The 23,372-nt window shown below is 42.1% G+C and overlaps 1 protein-coding gene across 1 annotated transcript; it reads right to left on the reverse strand.

Annotated features, from left to right (window-relative positions):
• Positions 1-4,573: 4,573 nt before the first annotated feature.
• On the reverse strand, positions 4,574-6,673 carry LOC120033209 (SLIT and NTRK-like protein 1). Its single transcript, XM_038979493.1, has one exon. It carries the CDS (start codon positions 6,671-6,673, stop codon positions 4,574-4,576), a length of 2,100 nt encoding a protein of 699 aa, XP_038835421.1.
• Between the last annotated feature and the right edge of the window lie 16,699 nt (positions 6,674-23,372).

The following is a 23,372-nucleotide window of genomic DNA, read 5'->3' on the forward strand; positions in this document are numbered from 1 at the left end:
AACAGCCTATATCCAACACTGAGAAAGGAGATGGAAAACAATCAATGAAACCACAACTGAGACAGGAAATCCTTCAGCTCTCTGTGCCCATGTATTATTTTGTGTGTCATAGTTTGCTTTCCCATCTGCCTGGAGAAGTCTAGGGGCTGACCTCAGATCTGATCTCAACCCATATTCACAATGTGTCTCAGAGTAGGAATGCTGATCTAGGATCAGTTTTGCCTTTTAGAGCATAATGACTTACATTACATGGAAAGAGGACACCTGATCCTAGATTAGCACTGCTACTGTGGGATGCTTTGTGAATACAAGCCAAGGGTTTCCTGTACAAAAGAAGGCACTGAAAGGAAAGCTTGCCATGACATTACCAGACGCCCTGGAATCCATGAAAAACAATCAAGAAAAACGACATCCAAGCATAGTAATAGTCATATTTCTCCTCCCTCAACCTAATTGGCTTTATATGTGGTATTACTTGCTACATTACAGAATTACAGAGAACCACCCATACCTTCTTTCTATGTGTGTGTGTGTGTGTGTGTGTGTGTGTGTGTGTGTGTGTGTGTGTGTGTGTGTGTGTGTGTGTGTGTGTGTGTGTGTGTGTGTGTGTGTGTGTGTGTGTGTGTGTGTGTGTGTGTGTGTGTGTGTGGGTTCCATCAATAAGACATGTTAACCTTGGCCCAGTTACGATCAGCACTTTGACCAGCCCGATAATTGTAAAAAGCAATGGAGGTAGGTTTCCCTTGGGCCAGAACGAAGAACCAAGAAAGCTTCAGCAAATTACAATGAGGTTGGAGGGGTGGGGCAGTAGGTCTCTCACATCCAACCTACCTTGGTCTACATTTCCTACTTCCTTCCAGGCTACTACATAACCCTTACTGCACCAACTTGGCAAACGTTACTGCACCAAACAGTCTACAAAAACCTTCATGCCAGCGAAGGATGATCCCTATCTTAGTCTAAATGTCTTATTTCAGTATCTATGCAACATCGTATCATTTGTGTTATTGTTACAGCACCGACAAAGGCAAGACAAATTATATTGAGCAGGTAGAAATTACAATAGCTTCAAAAGCCTCTATGCCATTGAAGGATGGAAACAAAAGTGCACCGTGTGGCTCAAAACAAAGCCAATGATCGAATCAATAGATCTAATCAATACGTGGAGGCTGATAATTGAAGAGGTTAGATCACAGGCAGCACTTGGTGTTCCGATCAGTCATACTGATCAACAACAGCTGTGGTATTTACACCAGTATTGGGAGTAATAGGGGAAACTAAACTCCTGAGGTGTGTTGCTGATGGGTGCCGTGCTGCGAGGGTTGCATCAAGCTGCCAGCTTCTCAGGGAGATGATCAGTTAACTGTGTGTAGCCTGCTGGGGTTGCAGACAGCAAAACAAGAGTAAGTTAAGCTCTGGTCAGAACTGTACAGAGCACACCTGGGGTTCATAGCTAAAATAAAACTCACTGCAGAGAGCAAATCCACAGTAAGGTCAGGCTTTGATCTGTAAACTGCAGCACATAACTGGACAGTAGTTGATATCAAAAATCAAAATGAATTTTCCAAGGAATTCGGTTTGTGTGTATTTCACCTTGAAATAACCTGCAAGTCTCTACTTCACAAATGAACAAAGGATCAGCACCTTTGCATTGCTATACAGTAAAACAAAGGCTCGCATTTGATAAAAACTGAAAGCAGTGAATGCTTTGGTCAAACATCATGTAATACTGCATATGAGGATATGAGGAGGAAGTCAGTGTTGGGGTCATTCTTGAACTCTGATGTTGCAAGCACCATACTCCTGCCATCAGAAGCAACATAATATTCTGTGTTTTGAATGTACCCAAACACAGGTATAATTGTGGACAGCATTACATTACCTCAGAGATGAAACCACGGAGTACATTGAACACCCCATATAACTGCTATCTCATTGGCAGAGACATGTGCTGTCCATGGTGCTGAAATAAGTTGGCTGCAATAGCATTTTTCTGCTAATGCAATCGCACAGCACTCATTTTCAGCACCATGGACAGCACAGACCACGTGGTTATAATCGAAACAAAACAAGCACATTTAGCACACACATATCCAATAATATTGTGTTTCAGTTCAACCCAGGTAAGAATGAAATGTCTTAGAAACCCATAGATTTCACTCAACCTCAACCACATTTTATTTAACAAAATAGAAGCAGGTCAAATGTAGTAAAGCATATAAATGTAACTCTGGGACACAGCGTTGAGATATGACCAATAATTCATGAGCCGTGGTAAAACGTTCCACAGTAGAGACTGATAATTACCCTTTGAAGCAATACACCAACAGACTGGAGTCTGAAGTGATGGACAGCACTGTTGTTGCCAAAGATCTGCTGAGATAATACTCCCCAAGGTCAGCCTATGTGATTGGTTACATTTAGTGATGGGGGGGTGGGTGTGAGTGTGAGTGTGAGCATACAGACAGACACACACATGTAGACAGACACCAGTGCACATGCACACACATTTAATCAATAATTCTAATTATTTAAATGCATACATACACACACACACTGCCCAGACACTCGACAATGACCATTGTTCTGCTAATGCAGTCACACAGCTAACCATATAGTCTATCAGTCCACAGTGTTAAAAAGGCCTGGGAGAAATGTTTGCTGTTGTATTAAGATACATTATGAATCAGACAGGGTTGAGACAGGGTTGATATTGAAATGGCTCTGAGCACTTTGACCTTCTGCAGGCCAGTGCATGTCTGACTTGTAATGCCTTATTGACAAGACTATTCCAAAACGGATTGTAGCAATGGGGTCTCTTGCGCATATGCTTATTTATAAGAGAATTAAAAAACAGTGGGTACATTGACGGACTTGATCCTAATGAAAAATAAAAACCAGTATGGACAAAACGAATTCAGTGCTTGAATTTACAGAGTAGTCATATAAAACAAAAACATTTCACAATCCTGTGATCTGTACCGTGTTACTGCAGAACCAGTGACATTGATCAATTTGAATGGATTATCAGAATATCACGTTTAATGCTAACCATTATTGTACACTGTAATCATCATCTTGATATCACTATAGTTGCTCAGTAAAATATCATAGCATTGGGCAACAGACCGACTGTTGAACACTTTTAATATTGAAGAATATATATATGTTTCTTAATGCAACATTGCCCATTCATACCCGATTTAATTAACCTCTCAAGATAAAGATTCCCATTCCAAAACGCCCTCTTGCAAAACTCCTATACCTCAGCCCTCCCTCCACTGGAGAAGATGCACCAACAGCGACATCATGAGTTTCCTCGTCTAGAGTAATGCGGTGATCCTGCCATGTCTTCCCAATGGCGTCAGACGAATACTGTCGATTGCTAAGACGTGTTTTTTAAATATTTTTTTACTGTATGCAAACTGACCATTGCCCAATCTATTTTAAGCACGTTAGTTAAAAAAAATGTAAGTCCATTTGTCATATTTGGACACAATAGATGGCTTTACAAAAGCTCACATAAATGGAGGTGAATCATAGCCTACGCTTTGTGGAGGAATACTTTTTACATAAAAAAGCATTTTAGTCTACCTGCGCTCTGTACATAGATCGAACTGCACATACCATTACTTCCATTGAAAACATTTTAATTTTGAAAAAATATGCAGTTAGAAAACCCCCCATATAATTCGGTAAAGCCTTCTCCTCTCCCCCAAAGCAGGCTATAGTCATTAACACACAAAACCACGAACTGTTTTTAGCTACATTAACCTTGCAGCATAACCATCTGAGTGACGTTAATTGGTCAGGCTCATCTGCATCCCGAATATCTGAAATTCAACAATTGGCACACCATAAAATAACACATTATACATTCATAAAGAGCTGAATGTGCAGATATGTTGAGATCTGCACCAATTATAAATAACCCCGATATTTATCGACAATCAAATGATAAAACAAACAAAAAAGAACATGCATGGACAGCGTTTAGCTTCTTTTTCGTCCCGATGTGTTCTTTTTCCGTTTTTTTTACCGTTTTAAAACAACAAATACAAATCCTATAACGCAGTTCACAAAAAATAGAGAAATGGCACTTTGTATATATTCATATATAGTTTTATATGTATATATATACTGTATATATTCATATTGACAACATGAAAGAAGGATCGAGTTGGCTTCTTCGTTACTTATGGTATGGTTCCCCAGTGTGTGTTGAAACCATGCGAAATCATGCAGATCTGATAGTCAGTTATTTACATTACATTCATGCGCTCGTGCACAATTTCCAGATTCTTCTCTCTCAGATCGTCAGTCTGATTGCGGCAAATAGCTGTACTGGGAGGGGGCCGGGGAAGGGGTCTATACATATATTACAGTTGGTTCTGTAGCAGACTCATTGGCACCACAGTCAACTGGAGCAAACAAAAAATCTCCGACAAAAAGCGAATGAAGAAGCTTCGTAACATAGCATTTGTTTTGTTTTTCTTCAATTGCCATTGTGTCAAGAGAACGCAGTATACTTGTCTGTCTGTTTGTATTCCAGGTTTTATTGTCAGTAGTCGTTTTACGCATCATTTGTTGTGGAGAAATGGGCGCTACAGTCAAACCCTCTTTGCGCGCCCCCGTCCGCATGGTAAGGCCCGCTATGCCAATAAGACGAGTCGCACACTGTCTGCAAGGAATTGATCTCTGACGCAGAGGAATTACCATCCCTCCGCTTTGATCTCTTGCGATTCCGCAAAATGAAGACAAGCATCCCTACAACAGTGAACGCAGACGTGACAAATACCAGTAGTAGCCCAGGGACTAGTACAGAGATGGACACCCTGTTCGGCTCCACATAGGAGTTCGAGCGCGTACCCGTGTCTGCGGTGAACGTGCTGTTTTTGGAGAGAGAGGTGGGGTAGACTTTGTCATACAACTTGGGACACATCAGATCATTTCGGACGTGACGGAAATCCCTTTTCCAGAACTCTTCTGGGGACTCACACTTGAGATCACTAACGATCACATCTGCCCCCAGTTTCTCCGTCCACTGTTTGAAAGGGACAATATTACACGAGCAATCCCAAGGGTTCCCATGCAAATCAATTTGTATGATCGAATTGAGTTGATCTAAGACCCCTGCGACAGGGAGATAGGTGAAATAATTATTATGCAAGCTAATCTTTGATAAAGACACTCCAAGGAAAGCATCCACAGGTAGCGCTTTCAGCAAGTTATTGTTAAGGAAAAGCACTCGCAGATTGGGCAGAGGACTGAATGTGCCTGCTAGTATCAACTGTATGTCATTATATTCCAAACTGAGATATTCCAGATTTTGAAGTCCAATGAACATTTCCGCAATGAGCGTATCCAGGTAATTCTTATCCATGTACAACCATCTTAATTCGGTGAGGTTTTGAAAAGTGCTGTTGTCTATCAATTTGATGTTGTTTCCACCCAAATCAAGGAGATTCAGACTTGAATAGCCATTGAGATGGTTCTTTTTTATAGCATGGACGTTGTTATCTCTCATGTTTAATTCGTGCGCAGTGATGGGTTTGGGTTTTAGGTTAGCCAAGCTCTCTATCTTCTTGCCCTCGCAGTTAACCCCTAACCCCTGCCTGGATCCAATGAGCTTGCAGCTGCATGGCACAGGGCATGATGCGTTCTGCACAATCTGCAGCTGCTCTCTCTCCCCATTCACACCTGTCATAGATGTGGGCTTCGTTTTCAACTGCCAGTGCGATTTAGAGCGTCCCTTTTGCCCATTCCCTGGGGTAGGGGACCCAGGATCACCACGAGCTTTATAAGGCGTTGGAACGGGCCCAGGTACAGAGGTCTCCTCTTGGGTAGGAGGTGCAACTAAACTCTCGTCAGCACCACTTTTTATTGAAGGACACAGATCCATCTCCGATGTCTCGTTCAAGTCGTTCCCTTGCAGTGGCGTTGGAGCCTCGCAGATCACCCGGCCGATAAGTGCGTTCTGCGGTATATTCTCCAGCCATTCCTTCAGGGAAACCAGGTCGCAGTTGCAGTCCCAGGGGTTATCCTCCAATAAAACCTCAGCAATGCCCGGTATTTGTTCGAGAACTCCCTCATAAGGCACCGTTTTGATTCGGTTCCCTCGCAGGTCGAGGTGGGTGATGGGAACGTGTTGAAACACATTTATAGGTAGTGCACTGATGAGGTTATCATTGAGAATTAACACTTCAAGTTTATTTAAGTCCCTGAACACAGCCGGGTCAATGTCTCTCAATAGATTAAAATCAGCCTGAAGATATTCCAAGTCATCTAAACCAAGAAAGGTGCTCTTCCTAAATGACCGTATCTTGTTATTATTTATGTGTAGCCTTTTCACGAGCTGCAGTCCCAGAAAAGCACCAGGGACAATGTCATGCAAACCGTTGTTTTCCAAATGCAAGCTTACGGCATTGTAAAAGTTAGCAAACTCATTGGGGAAAAGCCTGGATAAAGAATTCCCATGCAATAGCAAGTGATAAAACTGGGAACTGGGACCAGTCAAATGGTGCAGATTAGTAAAGCTCCTTTTTTCGCAGTCAATGTGCAAATCGCCTTCAATCTCATTGCAGGAGCAGATCTGCTCCTTACAAATGTCCCTTGTAACATTTCCAATAGCAACACAAAGAGCCGCCTTCAGCAAGACAATCCAAAGCAGCATTTTCAATACAAACAATTCATCCCCGATTTCAAGACATGAAAACGAGCTGTTGAATCAATGTTTTTAGTCCAGTTTATCCCCAAAAAGATAGACCGACGGGTCTAAAAGAAATGACGACAGTCCTTTATAAGATCCATGCTCTTCTAGCCCGTTATGTCCAGGCGTCCAGCTTTAAAATGACCATATAGAATGCCTCAGATCGAATGGATCCTTTTGCTGGTATGAAAATAATTGAAAACAACAAACCGCAATAGCATCTGACACATTTTTAGGCTTTTGTTCGGTAATGACTGACCTTGCAAATTTTATAAATCCGTGATTTTCTCGTCGTGCTGCGGTAGCAGTGGGTGCTGTTCTTTTCCCCTCGGTGCTGAATTCACACCGACGCTGGATATTTAGTGCTGGTCACACTGCCACTGAAAGAAAAACGCATTCCTCACACCTTTCGGTGTCTTCCTTGCGTTTGTTTCCAGTGCTTTTCTTTGGTAATTTTGAATCACAAAGAGGTTACACAGAGAGTGTGCTCGTTCTAGCCCGGTGCTCTTGGAAAGATCTCACACCCTCTACTGAGCTGCAATGGAAAAAATCCATCGTCTGAGGGAATGCTGAAAAAAATCAATCCACATAGAGGACTAGCAAGCGTTAAAATGTTCACCCTAAAAGCTGTTGATCTGTTCAGTCTTTTTTGACCAATAATATTCCCATTCTTAAGCCAACAATGTTATGGATTCCAAACGACGTTCCTTATTTCACGTTACTGATTAGGCTGAATCCTTGCTTTAGATCCGCTTCTGTTGTTTTTTTAATTTTTAATTTTTTAAAAGTAAACTAGACGACATAACGCATTGCCAACGTATTGGAGACAACTCGTTTCCAAATCGGGGGTTGGTTATAACCTTATCTAATGATTAATTTGCGCATTTTATGAAGACTAATAATCTCTGGTGTGTGTATTGCATCAAGCACAGCATACGAGTGCCCTCCAGCGTGAATGTTACTTTCCCTCTGCTAGGAACCGCTGTTGAATGCGGTAAAATAATTAACTACATAGACTACAACGTACACGCAACAACCCAGCCAAATGATACGGCTCTCAGTTGACTACAACAAACAATGTGTCTATGTAAACTATGCGCACATAGGCTACTGTACGTCACGATTTCAAAGAGGATTACAAAATAAAAATAATAATTGCAATTAAAAAGCAAAAGTGCTTTGCGTCAACTAACCCAAATGTTTCGCTATGGATTTTTGTCATAGTCTCTGCTTCGATTCTATTGTTAAAACACACCTTGCAGTTATAGGCTAACTCAAGCTTGTTGGTAGCACTAGATTTATGGAACATCATCGTTTTGTTTTGTATTATTAATGTGGTAGGCCTGGTCTACATATTTGATAGATATATCAAAAATGACAACATAACTGGAGTCATGAGATTGACATAACATCTCTGACATAATAGAAATAACGTCCAAAAGAGGAGGAATTCTGACAGGGTTGGGCTCAACAACTCAAATTGATTACTTTGCAAATTACACATGCATTAGTGTCTGTGGCATTTCAAACGGTAGCACATGCCAATGGCTAAGGATAAACCTGGGCTCAGGGGTAGACCTAACAAAGTAAATGTAAATCCAGGACACTCCAATTAGTATGAAATGTTACGTTTCCTATGGTATTGCAATGAAACAGCAGGGAGCAGGACTCGAACCCTCAACCTTCTAGCCCGAAGTCCGGCGTGCTATCGACTGTGCCGCAAAAGCATGCTCGTGCGGCAGAGTCGATTTCCACGCTTATAAACCTAGGGTCGTTACACTATGTATTCATTTTTGGATGTCCATCATCCATTTCATATGATATGTTGTGAATTACAATTCATTTGTTATCTTATGAATTGTATGATATGCTACAATTCATAAAATATGTTACTCATTTGCAAAGCATTTGATATTTTTACGAATTCCTATTTGTTGTGGCTAACGTTAGCTAGGTGTCTAACACTAATGTTAGCTAGGTGGCTAACGTTAGCTAGGCTAGGGGTTAGGGTTCAGATTAGGAGTTAGGAGTTAAATTAAAGGATTACGGTCAGTGTTAGGGGAAGGGTTAGCTAACATGCTAAATTGTCCCAAAATAGCTAAAATGCTAAAGTTGTTTGTGATGAGATTCAAATACTCAACCTTGGGGTTGCTAGACGTTCATGTTATACACCTACGCATCCAGCCCGACCAACCACCCTACTTTCATTTTTGCTTTAAGTAACCTTCTGTCTTATGTAACATGCCATTCTAATTTGAGGGCCGGATTTACATTTCATGCGTTACATCTCGTCTATGAAACCAGGCTGTAAGGAAAGAAGCAACCAGCACTATTTCCAACCAGGGTCAAATGCCACATTCTCATGTAGGGTATTCTAATGAGGCTCTCTCACAAATGATCATCTTTTGTTTACAAATATGGAGATGTACAGTAGAGATTGCCCACTTTTGCCTAAAGTAGCTCTGTAATGGGCAGTGCTATTGCAGTCCATACAAAAAAAAACTGTATGGTTTCACAGTTACACATTACATATAGTCCCAGATTCCAATTTCTAAAGAAGTCTTTATCAAGAGAATGTAGTAGCAAGATCATGTTCTGCTGGCTAAGACACACTAAACATGAACCAAATGAGGACATAACCTTAACTTGACCAGCAAACACACACAGTTCAGTTTTCATTAAGCCTTTAAAATGTCAGAGAAACAATCTCTGAAAGCATCAGGAAATGGGCATAAAATGCTTTAAATTATCTTGTTCTTTGGCCATTTAGAAGCATTCTGTGAACATTCAGTGACCTAAGTATTTTTTGTTGTTTATCGGTCTTTTGTGTGTCAGTCCTTCAACCAGCATGTGGTCAGATATCATCCTTTCAGAGTCACTCATAAAAACAACAAAAACAACTCCCACACACAGAAGAAGGAGAACAAGGAGGAGGGCAAAATGCCACAAGTCAACTTTTGAAATCACACACTCAGACACACACAGACACACACACACACACACTTCTGGTTGCCAGAAGTGTAGTTAAACACGTCCACACAGACGCACGCATGCACGCACGCACGCACGCACACACACACACACACACACACACACACACACACACACACACACACACACACACACACACACACACACACACACACACACACACACACACACACACACACACACACACACACACACACACACACACACACACACACAGACTCGTGGTCTCTTATCCCTATTGAAACCTATAGTTTTCTGGACAATAACCTTCCTTAGGACACAGGTTCCAGTGAGCCCAGGTTGTGATGTGTTAATGGATGTTTGCCTGCAGTTTTCCAATCAGCTGGGGTCCCACTGTGGGCCAGATCAAAACAAGCAGTGATGTGTTCAAGCTAAACTATGTAACCAATAGTCAATTTGGCCGGCCAAACAAACACCACACAGAGGAGAAGCAGGCATCCAAGGGCACATCAATCATGCACACTCAAAAGGGAGACTAAACCATTGCTGAGTCATGACCGATGATAAATATTCACAGCAAAACACAGTTATTCATGCTTCCTAGGGTTTATTTAGTCCACATATTTAATATTTTCAACATGCAGTCGTTAACAGATAGTGTCAGAGTGATGTGTAGCTGTTCTCCCTCATACAGCTTATTGTTACAGTATTCTATATATAGTCACTTTAATATAAATTGGACATAAATAGGCATACTTGAGTTACACCAGGGTATTAAATGCATCTTAATCTGGAAACTCACATTGTGGAGCAGCAGATATGCTGTCGTCTAGCATTATGTTGATTCAATATTTAATATGTGAAAAAACACCTTTACACATATGGTTTGAAGTCAATGCAACATCTGCCTTTTGAAAACGTCATCTTGGTCTCAAAGGATAGTAACTCACAGACACGCCTGACAATGGTGCTGTCCATAGTGCTGAAATTGTTTCATGAGTGATTATATTAGCAGATTATTTTAGCAGATCATTTGGTGTGTGTGTGTGTGTGTGTAACACATCTGAATGATTTTCCTCGTGATAATACATATACATCATCTTGGTTCGACGTTTACCCTCCTATAACGAACGTCTGTGTAAGAGACCCATATTGCTAAAATCAGTTCGAAATAGTGTTGTCAGTAAGGCATCACAAGTCAGACATGACTGGCCTGCAGAAGGCTGAAAGTCAGTTTAACATCATGCCCCCAAACATGTTCATCCCTGTCTGATCCTTGATATGTCTTCGAAGTAAAGTAACAACCTACATGATAACACAAGAGTTTCCCACAGGTGTTTTAACCACTGTAATCTGACCGATAGGTACTGTCCATGGTGCTGAAATCGATTGCTTTGTGATTTCAGCATCAGAACAATGCTCTCTGTGTGTGTGTGTGTGTGTGTGTGTGTGTGTGTGTGTGTGTGTGTGTGTGCGTGTTAACCTTATCCTCAACTCTAACCACAAGTTGAACCTATCTATTTGCATACAGACATCTCTGAATTATGCTAAAATGTTCATGAATCTCAATGCCAATGTAAAGTTAATGCCAACAACATCCGCAACACCAGCTTTGTAACTATTTTTGTCTATGAATTTGTTTGGTTATTCAATGATGAAATGCACTTAGTACATCAATAAACTATTCAAAAGTGTTCAATGCGTCACACGGTTTTATTGACCAATCTGAGTACTGTGTCATTACAGTAAATACACAGTTTGGCCAAATCTGGCTTATTTTGATCAATAACGCCTCAATAACGCCTTTTGAATGTCTTTAGCAAAGGGTGATACACACTGGGCCTTTTGTAGTAATGGCTGATCAATAAGTTCCAACTAAGTGGTTTGATAATGTCCAAATATTCTCATCCCAGATTGCCCTTTTCTCAACACTCATATTGAGCAAGCATTAGGAACATGGTTGGGGTCAATTCCATTTCAATTCCAGTTAATTCAGAAAGTAAACCAAATTCCAACTCCAATTCAAAATGTTCCTCATTAAAAAGCATTGAAGATAAATGGATTGGAATTTCAGTGTACTTCAGAAACTGACCAGAATTTAAAGTGACTTGCTAAAGTATTCACCCCCCTTGGCATTTTTCTTATTTTGTTGCCTTACAACCTGGAATTAAAATATATTTTGGGGGGTTTGTATCATTTGAATTCCACAACATGCCTACCACTGTGAAGATGCAAAATATGTTTTATTGTGATTCAAACAAGAAATACGACAAAAGAAAAGAAAACTTGAGCGTGCATAACTATTCACCCCCCTAAAGTCAATACTTTGTAGAGCCACCTTTTCCAGCAATTACAGCTGCAAGTCTCTTGGAGTATGTCACTATGAGCTTGGCACATCTAGCCACTGTGATTTTTGCCCATTCTTCAAGGCAAAACTGCTCCAGCTCCTTCAAGTTGGATGGGTTCCTGCTGGTGAACAGCAATCTTTAAGTGATACCACAGATTCTCAATGGGATTGAGATCTGGGCTTTGACTAGGCCATTCCAAGACATTTAAATGTTTCCCTTTAAACACTCAAATGTTGCTTTAGCCGTATGCTTAAGGTCATTGTCCTGCTGGAAGATGAACCTCCGTCCCAGTCTCAAATCTCTGGAAGACTGAAACAGGTTTCCCTCAAGAATTTCCCTGTATTTAGCGCCATCCATCCTTCTATTCAGACCAGTTTCCCAGTCCCTGCCGATCAAAACATCCCCACAGCATGATGCTGCCACCACCATGCTTCACTGTGGGGATGGTGTTCTCAGGGTGATGTGGGGTGTTGAGTTTGTGCCAGACATAGCATTTTCCTTGACGGCCAAAAAGCTAAATTTCAGTCTCATCTGACCAGCGTACCTTCTTCCATATGTTTGGGGAGTCTCCCACATGCCTTTTGGCGAACACCAAACGTGTTTGCTTATTTTTTCTTGAAGCAATGGCTTTTTTCTCGCCACTCTTCCGTAATGCCCAGCTCTGTGGAGTGTACGGCTTATTGTGGTCCTATAGACAGAAACTCCAATCTCCGCTGTGGAGCTTTGCAGCTCCTTCAGGGTTATCTTTGGTCTCTTTGTTGCCTTTCTGATTAATGTCCTCCTTGCCTGGTCCGTGAGTTTTGGTGGGCAGCCCTCTCTTGGCAGGTTTGTTGTGGTGCCATATTCTTTCAATTTTTTAATAATGGATTTAATGGTGCCCCGTGTGATGTTCAAAGTTTCAGATATTTTTTTATAACCCAACCCTGATCTGTACTTCTCCACAACTTTGTCCCTGACCTGTTTGGAGAGCTCCTTGGTCTTCATGGTGTCGCTTGCTTGGTGGTGCCCCTTGCTTAGTTGTGTTGCAGACTCTGGGGCCTTTCAGAACTTCACCAATTTGGACTATTTTGTGTATGTCCTTTACATGAAATCCAAATAAAAATCTATTTATATTACAGGTTGTAATGCAACAAAATAGGAAAAATGCCAAAGGGGATGAATACTTTTGCAAGGCACTGTACATGTTCAGTGCCCATATTCACAAAGTGAATATGATCAGTGCACATATTCATATAATCAGGGCCCATATTCACAAAGTGTCTCAGATTAGGAATGTTTGGGTATATTAATTTGTGCAAAATGTGAAAAATAAGATAAAAAAGAAAACAGTTTTTTGTTGGACAAATGAATGAATGTCCCTCCCTATTTAGGCCTGTTTGGTTCTGTTTGGTTCCTAGTGAATACTCCCCTTATCTAGAATCAGTTTAGCCTTTTAGATAACCATGAATAAGACAATGGGACCTGATCCTAGATCAGCATCCTACTCTGAGATACTTTGCGAATACAGGCCTGATTTCAAAGCTGTCACGATCGTCAAAGGGAGAGAGAGAGGACCAAGGCGCAGCGCGTGAAAAATACATCTTCTCTTTATTTAGACGGAAAACGAACAAAACAACAAACAGACGACCGTGAAGCTATCAATACCGATAGTGCTGACACAAACACTACACATAGACACAGACAATTACCCACAAAAACCTAGTACCTATGGCTGCCTTAAATATGGCTCCCAATCAGAGACAATTAATGACATCTGTCTCTGATTGAGAACCCTTCAGGCAACCATAGACACAGCTAGACTTCTATACTAAGCATAAACCCAACTACTCTAATAAACCCCCTAACCTTACAACCACCCTAGACACTACAAAAACACATACATTCACCATGTCACACCCTGACCTAACTAAAATAATAATGAAAACAAAGATAACTAAGGCCAGGGTGTGACATAACCCCCCCCTTAAGGTGCGAACTCCGGGCGCACCAGCATAAAGTCTAGGGGAGGGTCTGGGTGGGCGTCTGTCCACGGTGGCGGCTCTGGTACTGGTCGTGGTCCCCACCCCACCATAGTCACTACCCGCTTTCGTAGCCTCCTCCAACTGACCACCCGCCAACTTAACCCCACTGGATTAAGGGGCAGCACCGGACTAAGGGGCAGCACCGGACTAAGGGACAGTACCGGACTAAGGGGCAGCACCGGACTAAGGGGCAGCACCAGGATAAGGGGCAGCACCAGGATAAGGGGCAGCACCAGGATAAGGGGCAGCACCAGGATAAGGGGCAGCTCCAAACTGAGGGACGGCAGCTCCGGACTGAGGAACGGATCCTGGCTGGATGACGGCTCTGGCGGATCCTGGCTGGACGGCTCTGGCGGATCCTGGCTGGACGGCTCATGGCTGGCTGACGGATCTGGCTGCTCATGGCTGGCTGACGGATCTGGCTGCTCATGGTTGGCTGACGGATCTGGCTGCTCATGGCTGGCTGACGGATCTGGCTGCTCATGGCTGGCTGACGGATCTGGCTGCTCATGGCTGGCTGACGGCTCTGGCAGATCCTGTCTGGTTGGCGGCTCTGGCAGATCCTGTCTGGTTGGCGGCTCTGGCAGATCCTGTCTGGTTGGCGGCTCTGGCAGATCCTGTCTGGTTGGCGGCTCTGGCAGATCCTGTCTGGTTGGCGGCTCTGGCAGATCCTGTCTGGTTGGCGGCTCTGGCAGATCCTGACTGACGAATGGCTCTAGCGGCTCCTGACTGACTAACGGCTCTGACGGCTCGGGACAGACGGGCGGCTCTAATGGCTCGGGACAGACGGATGGCTCAGACGGCACTGGGCAGACGGATGGCTCAGATGGCGCTGGGGAGACGGATGGCTCAGATGGCGCTGGGGAGACGGATGGCTCAGATGGCACTGGGCAGACGGATGGCTCTGGCCGGATGAGGCGCACTGTAGGCCTGGTGCGTGGTGCCGGAACTGGAGGCACCGGGCTAAGGACACGCACCTTCAGGCTAGTGCGGGGAGAAGGAACAGGGCATACTGGACCCTGGGAGCGCACATTAGGCCTAGTGCGTGGTGCCGGAACTGGTGGTACCGGACTGGGGACACGCATCTCAGGGCTAGTGCGGGGAGCAGCAACAGGACGCACAGGACTCTGGGGACACACAGGAGGCTTGGTGCGTGGTTTAGGCACTGGTGGTAAAGGGCTGGAGACACGCACCATAGGGCTAGTGCGTGGAGGAGGCACTGGTGGTACTGGACTGGGGCGGGGAGGTGGCGCCGGAAATACCGGACCGTGCAGGCGTACTGGTTCCCTTGAACACCGAGCCTGCCCAACCTTACCTGGTTGAATGCTCCCCGTCGCCCGACCAGTGCGGGGAGGTGGAATAACCCGCACCGGGCTATGTAGGCGAACCGGGACACCATGCGTAAGGCTGGTGCCATGTATACCGGCCCGAGGAGACGCACTGGAGACCAGACGCGTTGAGCCGGCATCATGGCACCTGGCTCAATGCCCAATCTAGCCCTACCAGTGCGGGGAGGTGGAATAACCCGCACCGGGCTATGAACACGTACAGGAGACACCGTGCGCTCTATTGCGTAACACGGTGTCCGCCCGTACTCCCGCTCTCCACGGTTAGCCTGGGAAGTGGGCGCAGGTCTCCTACCTGCCCTCGGCCCACTACCTCTTAGCCCCCCCCCAAGAAATTTTTGGGTAGTACTCACGGGCTGGATGCTGCCTCCTCATATCGCCTCCTCTCGGCTTTCGCTGCCTCCAGCTCTTCACGAGGGAGGCGATATTCTCCCGGTTGTGCCCAAGGTCCCTTTCCATCTAATATCTCCTCCCATGTCCATGAATCCTTGATGCCTTGATCCTGTTGCCGCTTGTCACGCTGCTTGATCCGGGTTTGGTGGGTAATTCTGTCACGATCGTCAAAGGGAGAGAGTGAGGACCAAGGCGCAGCGCGTGAAAAATACATCTTCTCTTTATTTAGACGGAAAACGAACAAAACAACAAACAGACGACCGTGAAGCTATCAATACCGATAGTGCTGACACAAACACTACACATAGACACAGACAATTACCCACAAAAACCTAGTACCTATGGCTGCCTTAAATATGGCTCCCAATCAGAGACAATTAATGACATCTGTCTCTGATTGAGAACCCTTCAGGCAACCATAGACACAGCTAGACTTCTATACTAAACATAAACCCAACTACTCTAATAAACCCCCTAACCTTACAACCACCCTAGACACTACAAAAACACATACATTCACCATGTCACACCCTGACCTAACTAAAATAATAATGAAAACAAAGATAACTAAGGCCAGGGTGTGACAAAAGCCATGCTTTGCACAAACCATATGCTATGCACCCCTGAATTAAATGTTTGTACTGTTTCAAATCAGCGACTCCCTTTATCCTTCAAACATTGCGAGGGAGAGAAAACCTTGCTAATCCCTGAGCCTACAGTGAGCGCTAAACATTCCCACTTAGTCTTTTCAGCGTCCTGCCGAGCAGCTAAAAACATCTTTGCCCTTGGCACCCCGATCTTCTGGTGTGATTTCGAAGGGAAAAAACATGCAACTTCAGAGTCCTCCAGATGTGATCGTCTTAGCTGGGTCGGTAAACAGATGAGAGATTTAAGAAAGAGGAAACAAACAAATGAATATCTAGCTACATCCGAACAGAGGTGTGAGGGAGATTAAGCTTGTGTGATCAATCACATGGGTTTCTTTGTATTATGCAGAGGAGCCAAGCCAAAGCGGGGCTTTACCTGGGGGTGAGTTCATCCGTTTTATGGTCTGTGAAGATGTTTGACATTGATGAATAGAAAGCATACAAACCGTAAAAATTGAAGATTTACTCACATGGCAACCACGGTGAAATCCTTGGGAGATCAGACAGAGAAACAATCCACAATCTGAGTGTTTCTCCCAGAGTTTCGTCACATGATATATCAGAGACCAGCACTGTCAATGGTGCTGAAATCGGTGTGCTGTGATCTTAGCAGAACATGGATCGTGTGTGTGCACGCATGTGTGTGTAAACCATAACTTGCCATATGTTGCCATAATACAGTCCACCTTTGAATCATAATCAAGTTCATGAAAAGCAATGCCAATAAAGCCAATATCAGTATCAGCACCAGTCCATCCATGTTTGTCCTTGATGAGAAAGTATACAAGCTGTGAACGTTGACTCATATAGCAACTGCTTTGGCATCCTTAGAACATCAGACTATGAATTTGCCTTGCCCATTCTTTTCTTGCCACACTTTTCACATGCAGGAACGCATTGCAGGTGTATCATGTACAGAAATAGATAGGTCAAGTGTCGACTTTAAATCAATAGGCAGATTGGCAGGGCGGTAGCACCTCTTGATATACCGACCTGCGATTTTACATTGGGAATCAGCTAAGTGTCCTTGATTAACTGTCAAGCTGTGTGCAGCCGTTGGCATAGTGCACCTTTACGCTAACGTGCGTCTTCCTCAGACTCCTCTTCATCGCTTGTGAGGTTTTTGAGAAGAACACAAATCATTGTTTGGATATGCACTAATAACCCTGTCAGGCCATAGAGTGACATTTCCCCCTCTGACAGTGTCGTCCATGTAATTACGACTAGTGTGTTGTTCAATGCAGCAGCTGCATCGCTCATGATTTCAATACTAATGCACATGATATGAGTGACGGAGGAGGCTAAGCCTAGCTAATTGTATGCACAGCGCTGAAACCTCTGCCTTCAGATGTCTCAATTAACTCCATCATCATTTCGGTTACCATGGTACCCTCCCCTCACCACTGAATAATAAGAGCACACTTAGATAAAAACCACAGTTAGCATGGGAGTAGCACTTAATGTTGGAAACTCTCTTTTATAACATGTCGAACAATATTATCAATATTCACAAGTGCCCCTTATGTACTGTACTTGCATGGTAGGCAGGCACCGTTTGTTTACATTGGTACATAGAGTCATTCTAGCTGTTATATCTGTTTGAGATTTGTTACACATTAGTATGTGTACACCTTATAGATGTGCCAACAAACAATGGTGGCTCAACCTCCTTTCACTCTAGTATGTCTGTTTGAAATCACCCAGATATCTTATTTGTGAGTAAAATTGCAAATTCCTGGAATTAGTGATATGTCAGTTGCAACGCAAGTAATTGGTTTGAATTGATCAGGTTCTAAATGAGTGGTAAAGAGTGAGGTGCTTGCCAGGGACACACAGAGACCAGTGGAGCCCTGGACAGAGCCCTGGCTGCACGGGATTCCATTAAGTCCGTGTTTTCATCAAGCAGCTCAGTCCTCGTCATTGTTTCCAAAAATCAATAGGCATTAAATGAGTCCGGGCTTCCATGAATTAGATCCGTCGTGTCGCAATAAACCCTGCGTATGAACGTTGTATAAACGGTCTCCAAACCGCCTGGGGTTTTATGCTTCAAATTATCACCGACTCCAAGCGGGGTGTACACAACACATTGTGCTTGCTCGTGGAGTTTAATGACGATTGCAGCAGCTGACAAAATAGGAGGCTCTGTCTGCTTCAATGAGTGGTTGAGTGGCTCGAGGTTTTGATGGTGTGATAATTATGAAGATATATGTGGAGTTTTTTGGGGGGGGTTTCGTTTTTTTAGCCCAGCATCACGTTCAGGAGCGTACCTGTGTGAAAGAGATTTAAAAACATGATGTTAATACTCTGTACATGTACATTTAAGTCATTTAGCAGACCTTCTTATCCATAGCGACTTATAGGAGCAAACAGGGTTAAGTGCCTTGCTCAAGGTCATTGGCCCAACGCTCTTAACCGCTAGGCTACCTGCCACAGTCATAACATTTGTATAATGTTCAGTAGAGTAATACTGTGTAGCAGCTAAACTAATACTGAGACTTGAGGTATTGCGGTAAAGGACATTTATCTATAGAGGGTTTTATGTTTATATATAGTAATACAACTTCAAAGTGATTCTCCAGTGGGGCTGTGTATATCAAGTATCATTATATGAAATGACTTGAAACATATAATGGAATAAATTACCAAAATACCATCAAAGTGGATGGGGCTTGGTTAGTTAACCATCTTCCATGTCTGTCTATCTAATCATGACCAAATGGCTTGTGCAAGGACGGAATAGAGAAATAGGAAAAGAAAAACAGAGAAAAAAACACGGACCAATATTTCAAAGCAGTGGGTTGATGCATTTAGATCAGGGGGTTTCGGTGTACAATACTTTCACCACTCATGTCAACCAGCTGAAACGCCGAGAGGAATGATAAAGGAACAATGTGAATGTATTACAGCATTATTACTTATGGTAATGATTAACTATGATATAGTATTTTTATGGTGTTATCGTATTATTGTTTATACAAATCACATTTTACATTTAAGCGATATTTCTTAGTGTTATGACACTGTTGTAAGGATACTTGTTGGTGTTATGACACTGTTGTAAGGATACTTGTTGGTGCTATGACACTGTTGTAAGGATACTTACTTGTGTTACGACACTGTTGTAAGGATACTTGTTGGTGTTATGACATTGTTGTAAGGATACTTGTTGGTGTTATGACACTGTTGTAAGGATACTTACTTGTGTTATGACATTGTTGTAAGGATACTTGTTGGTGTTATGGCACTGTTGTAAGGATACTTGTTGGTGTTATGACACTGTTGTAAGGATACTTGTTGGTGTTATGACACTGTTGTAAGGATACTTGTTGGTGTTATGACACTGTTGTAAGGATACTTGGTGTTATTACACTGTTGTAAGGATACTTACTTGTGTTATGACACTGTTGTAAGGATACGTACTTGTGTTATGACACTGTTGTAAGGATACTTGTTGCTGTTATGACATTGTTGTAAGGATACTTGTTGGTGTTATTACATTGTTGTAAGGATACTTGTGTTATGACATTGTTGTAAGGATACTTGTTGGTGTTATGACACTGTTGTAAGGATACTTGTTGGTGTTATGACACTGTTGTAAGGATACTTGTTGCTGTTATGACACTGTTGTAAGGATACTTGTTGGTGTTATGACATTGTTGTAAGGATACTTGTTGGTGTTATGGCACTGTTGTAAGGATACTTGTTGGTGTTATGACACTGTTGTAAGGATACTTGTTGGTGTTATGACACTGTTGTAAGGATACTTGTTGGTGTTATGACACTGTTGTAAGGATACTTGGTGTTATTACACTGTTGTAAGGATACTTACTTGTGTTATGACACTGTTGTAAGGATACGTACTTGTGTTATGACACTGTTGTAAGGATACTTGTTGCTGTTATGACATTGTTGTAAGGATACTTGTTGGTGTTATTACATTGTTGTAAGGATACTTGTGTTATGACATTGTTGTAAGGATACTTGTTGGTGTTATGACACTGTTGTAAGGATACTTGTTGGTGTTATGACACTGTTGTAAGGATACTTGTTGCTGTTATGACACTGTTGTAAGGATACTTGTTGGTGTTATGACACTGTTGTAAGGATACTTGTTGGTGTTATGACACTGTTGTAAGGATACTTGTTGGTGTTATGACACTGTTGTAAGGATACTTACTTGTGTTATGACATTGTTGTAAGGATACTTGTTGGTGTTATGACACTGTTGTAAGGATACTTGTTGGTGTTATGACACTGTTGTAAGGATTCTTGTTGGTGTTATGACACTGTTGTAAGGATACTTGTTGGTGTTATGACATTGTTGTAAGGATACTTGTTGGTGTTATGACACTGTTGTAAGGATACTTGTTGGTGTTATGACATTGTTGTAAGGATACTTGTTGGTGTTATGACACTGTTGTAAGGATACTTGTTGGTGTTATGACACTGTTGTAAGGATACTTGTTGGTGTTATGGCGCTGTTGTAAGGATACTTGTTGGTGTTATGACATTGTTGTAAGGATACTTGTTGGTGTTATGAAACTGTTGTAAGGATACTTGTTGGTGTTATGACACTGTTGTAAGGAAACTTGTTGGTGTTATGACACTGTTGTAAGGATACTTACTTGTGTTATGACACTGTTGTAAGGATACTTGTTGGTGTTATGACACTGTTGTAAGGATACTTGTTGGTGTTATGACACTGTTGTAAGGATACTTGTTGGTGTTATGACACTGTTGTAAGGATACTTGTTGGTGTTATGACACTGTTGTAAGGATACTTGTTGGTGTAACGACACTGTTGTAAGGATTCTTGTTGGTGTTATGACACTGTTGTAAGGATACGTGTTGGTGTTATGACATTGTTGTAAGGATAGTTGTTGGTGTTATGACACTGTTGTAAGGATACTTGTTGGTGTTATGACATTGTTGTAAGGATACTTGTTGGTGTTATGACACTGTTGTAAGGATACTTGTTGGTGTTATGACATTGTTGTAAGGATACTTGTTGGTGTTATGACACTGTTGTAAGGATACTTGTTAGTGTTATGACACTGTTGTAAGGATACTTGTTGGTGTTATGACACTGTTGTAAGGATACTTGTTGGTGTTATGACATTATTGTAAGGATACTTGTTGGTGTTATGAAACTGTTGTAAGGATACTTGTTGGTGTTATGACACTGTTGTAAGGATACTTGTTGGTGTTATGACACTGTTGTAAGGATACTTACTTGTGTTATGACACTGTTGTAAGGATACTTGTTGGTGTTATGACACTGTTGTAAGGATACTTGTTGGTGTTATGACACTGTTGTAAGGATACTTGTTGCTGTTATGACACTGTTGTAAGGATACTTGTTGGTGTTATGACACTGTTGTAAGGATACTTGTTGGTGTTATGACACTGTTGTAATGATACTTGTTACTGTTATGACACTGTTGTAAGGATACTTGTTGGTGTTATGACATTGTTGTAAGGATACTTGTTGGTGTTATGACATTGTTGTAAGGATACTTGTTGGTGTTATGACACTGTTGTAAGGATACTTGTTGGTGTTATGACATTGTTGTAAGGATACTTGTTGGTGTTATGACACTGTTGTAAGGATACTTGTTGGTGTTATGACACTGTTGTAAGGATACTTGTTGGTGTTATGACATTGTTGTAAGGATACTTGTTGGTGTTATGACACTGTTGTAAGGATACTTGTTGGTGTTATGACACTGTTGTAAGGATACTTGTTGGTGTTATGACATTATTGTAAGGATACTTGTTGGTGTTATGAAACTGTTGTAAGGATACTTGTTGGTGTTATGACACTGTTGTAAGGATACTTGTTGGTGTTATGACACTGTTGTAAGGATACTTACTTGTGTTATGACACTGTTGTAAGGATACTTGTTGGTGTTATGACACTGTTGTAAGGATACTTGTTGCTGTTATGACACTGTTGTAAGGATACTTGTTGGTGTTATGACACTGTTGTAAGGATACTTGTTGGTGTTATGACACTGTTGTAAGGATACCTGTTGGTGTTATGACATTGTTGTAAGGATACTTGTTGGTGTAACGACACTGTTGTAAGGATACTTGTTGGTGTTATGACACTGTTGTAAGGATACTTGTTGGTGTAACGACACTGTTGTAAGGATACTTGTTGGTGTAATGACACTGTTGTTAAGATACTTGTTGGTGTTATGACACTGTTGTAAGGATACTTGTTGGTGTTATGACACTGTTGTAAGGATACTTGTTGGTGTTATGACATTGTTGTAAGGATACTTGTTGGTGTTATGACACTGTTGTAAGGATACTTGTTGGTGTTATGACACTGTTGTAAGGATACCTGTTGGTGTTATGACATTGTTGTAAGGATACTTGTTGGTGTAACGACACTGTTGTAAGGATACTTGTTGGTGTTATGACACTGTTGTAAGGATACTTGTTGGTGTAACGACACTGTTGTAAGGATACTTGTTGGTGTTATGACACTGTTGTAAAGATACTTGTTGGTGTTATGACACTGTTGTAAGGATACTTGTTGGTGTTATGACACTGTTGTAAGGATACTTGTTGGTGTTATGACATTGTTGTAAGGATACTTGTTGGTGTTATGACACTGTTGTAAGGATACTTGTTGGTGTTATGACACTGTTGTAAGGATACTTGTTGGTGTTATGATACTGCTGTAAGGATACTTGTTGGTGTTATGACACTGTTGTAAGTATACTTGTTGGTGTTATGACACTCTTGTAAGGATACTTGTTGGTGTTATGACACCGTTGTAAGGATACTTGTTGGTGTTATGACACTGTTGTAAGGATACTTGTTGGTGTTATGACACTGTTGTAAGGATACTTGTTAGTGTTATGACACTGTTGTAAGGATACTTGTTGGTGTTATGACACTGTTGTAAGGATACTTGTTGGTGTTATGACATTATTGTAAGGATA

The sequence above is a fragment of the Salvelinus namaycush genome, chromosome 40 (genome assembly GCF_016432855.1).
Source record: "Salvelinus namaycush isolate Seneca chromosome 40, SaNama_1.0, whole genome shotgun sequence".
In the NCBI taxonomy this organism is placed as follows: Eukaryota; Metazoa; Chordata; class Actinopteri; order Salmoniformes; family Salmonidae; genus Salvelinus; species Salvelinus namaycush.

Bases quoted from the DNA above. Each gene is read 5' to 3' on its own strand.
- LOC120033209 (XM_038979493.1), bottom strand. From the start codon at position 6,673: ATGCTGCTTTGGATTGTCTTGCTGAAGGCGGCTCTTTGTGTTGCTATT.